Here is a 1,830-nt window from a genome sequence, read left to right as displayed (position 1 = left end):
AAGCAACAGCTTGCTCACCTCTCGAGAGACAAGTTGTATCCCAGAGCGCTGTTAACTCGGACATCAGGGCAACCCAACTGGAACATGATGGAATACTGAATAAGCTTGTTGAGGACACCCCGTCGATCCATCTCCTCCTGTCGACAAGGAGCATTATCTTTCGAGTTCAGGCGTGTTGTTTTCTACCCACTCCGTGTCGAAGCGAACTTCTAGCTAAGTGAGGCAGTATGGGGGAGGACTATTCCTACTCCGCTTCCTTCTCGTACCTCTACTCCTTCTACGACTACAACTCCAGCGCTTTTGGGACTGAGCCCGAGGTAGGGGTTCACACCGTGTTGGTGCCCATCATCTTTGGGATCATTACCATCGTGGGTCTGGTCGGCAATGTCTGTGTCGTGGTCGTCATCGCCCGCAATCGTTCCATGAGGACCGTCACCAATTTCTTCATTATGAATAACGCCATCACGGATATGGTGTTTATCGTCATCTGTGCGCCCATCACTGCGTCCCAGTTCATCCTGACAGACTGGATTTATGGAGATTTCCTCTGCAAAACCGTGGCCTTCATGCAGTATGTAAGTAACAGGAAACATTTATTAATTAAATTTGGACTCAAAAAGGACTAATGGATGTTACAGGCAAACGTGATTACGTACCACCATATTATAACAATTAACTATCACCTTGTAGGCCTATCCACTCCCACGCATGATTGAGTTTTCACTGATCCGATCCCGTAAACAGTTTCATAATTTGACATACACCACAGATAGAAGAGATAAAGATGTTGCAGAAATTATCCTGAAAACAAACCGACCTTCCTAATCATTAAGTTTTGTTTTCAAGGAATTGTTTAAGTAGTTTAATCCACGATCAATACAGGGCAATATGCTTATCTAAAAGTGGAAATTCTTTTTCGGGATTCCAGTGTTGTCAAAATCAAAAATTTTACGGCTTGTAAAAATAGATAAAACTTCTTAATTTACAAAATTTTATATAAAACCTTTGCTGGCAAAATCGTGCACGAAACGAGGCTGATCGATAGCAAGACAGTTGACTAGGGGAGATGTAAATGCTTTTAAATGTTATTTTACCCCGGAAAAGAAATGCTTCAAAGAGATCTAACAATAACCTATAGGACCGACACAAGCAAGACATTGTGACAGAATCATGCACGTGGACAACAGGCTCTTCTTTCTGTTACGTGTGAGTGAAGCTGGGAACATGTTGTCTGCGGTCTGCAACCGAACAGATTTAAAATGATCAGATGTAAATTGATAACGCGTAGAGCACTATTATCACTAAACCTGCGACGATCGAGTCACCTTGTCTTACCTGACTGACAGCGGACAGGTACAAACAATTTCCTTCTGCTTTGGTTGATACTCGGCAGGATAATTTGCATTGTGGAATTTACAGACGAATTTCAATGATGCAGTACAGATTATTGCATCGTCTGGAGAACACACACAATACAGGTTGAGAGTATAAGTGTCATCAATGAATAGAAGCGAAAGGTCAGATGAATAAAGGCATCATTAATCCTAACCGCTACACTCAAGCTATTGAATGTCCTGAACATTTTTTTTAACAGCCTGGCTGGGGAAAGCTAAACCGTCATTTCGTCACGTGACTTTTTGGTTTAATCTTTGTAATCGGATTTCTTTAAAAGGATGATCTGAAAAGCCGGTGTTGAAAGGAAATGTGATATCGTTAACCTTTTTTTTTTAAAGATGCGACATAAAAAATGTATACTAGTATCAAATTATACAAAGAATGGTCATCATGTCTTACACAAGCTGGCCATTTGTATGTGAAAACACAATGAAA

General features: G+C 41.0%; 1 protein-coding gene across 1 annotated transcript; it reads left to right on the top strand.

Annotated features, from left to right (window-relative positions):
* The first annotated feature begins 227 nt into the window (after positions 1 to 227).
* On the top strand, positions 228 to 1,613 carry LOC119745129 (G-protein coupled receptor 54-like). The gene is made up of 2 exons (XM_038221352.1): positions 228 to 571; positions 1,595 to 1,613. The coding sequence occupies exons 1-2, from the start codon at positions 228 to 230 to the stop codon at positions 1,611 to 1,613; spliced, it is 363 nt and encodes a 120-aa protein (XP_038077280.1).
* The last annotated feature ends 217 nt before the right edge of the window (positions 1,614 to 1,830 follow it).

This window comes from Patiria miniata, unplaced genomic scaffold (genome assembly GCF_015706575.1).
Source record: "Patiria miniata isolate m_02_andy unplaced genomic scaffold, ASM1570657v1 HiC_scaffold_7, whole genome shotgun sequence".
Classification (NCBI taxonomy): domain Eukaryota; kingdom Metazoa; phylum Echinodermata; class Asteroidea; order Valvatida; family Asterinidae; genus Patiria; species Patiria miniata.
Note: the sequence above shows the minus strand (reverse complement) of the source record. Positions and strands in the feature narration are given on the sequence as shown.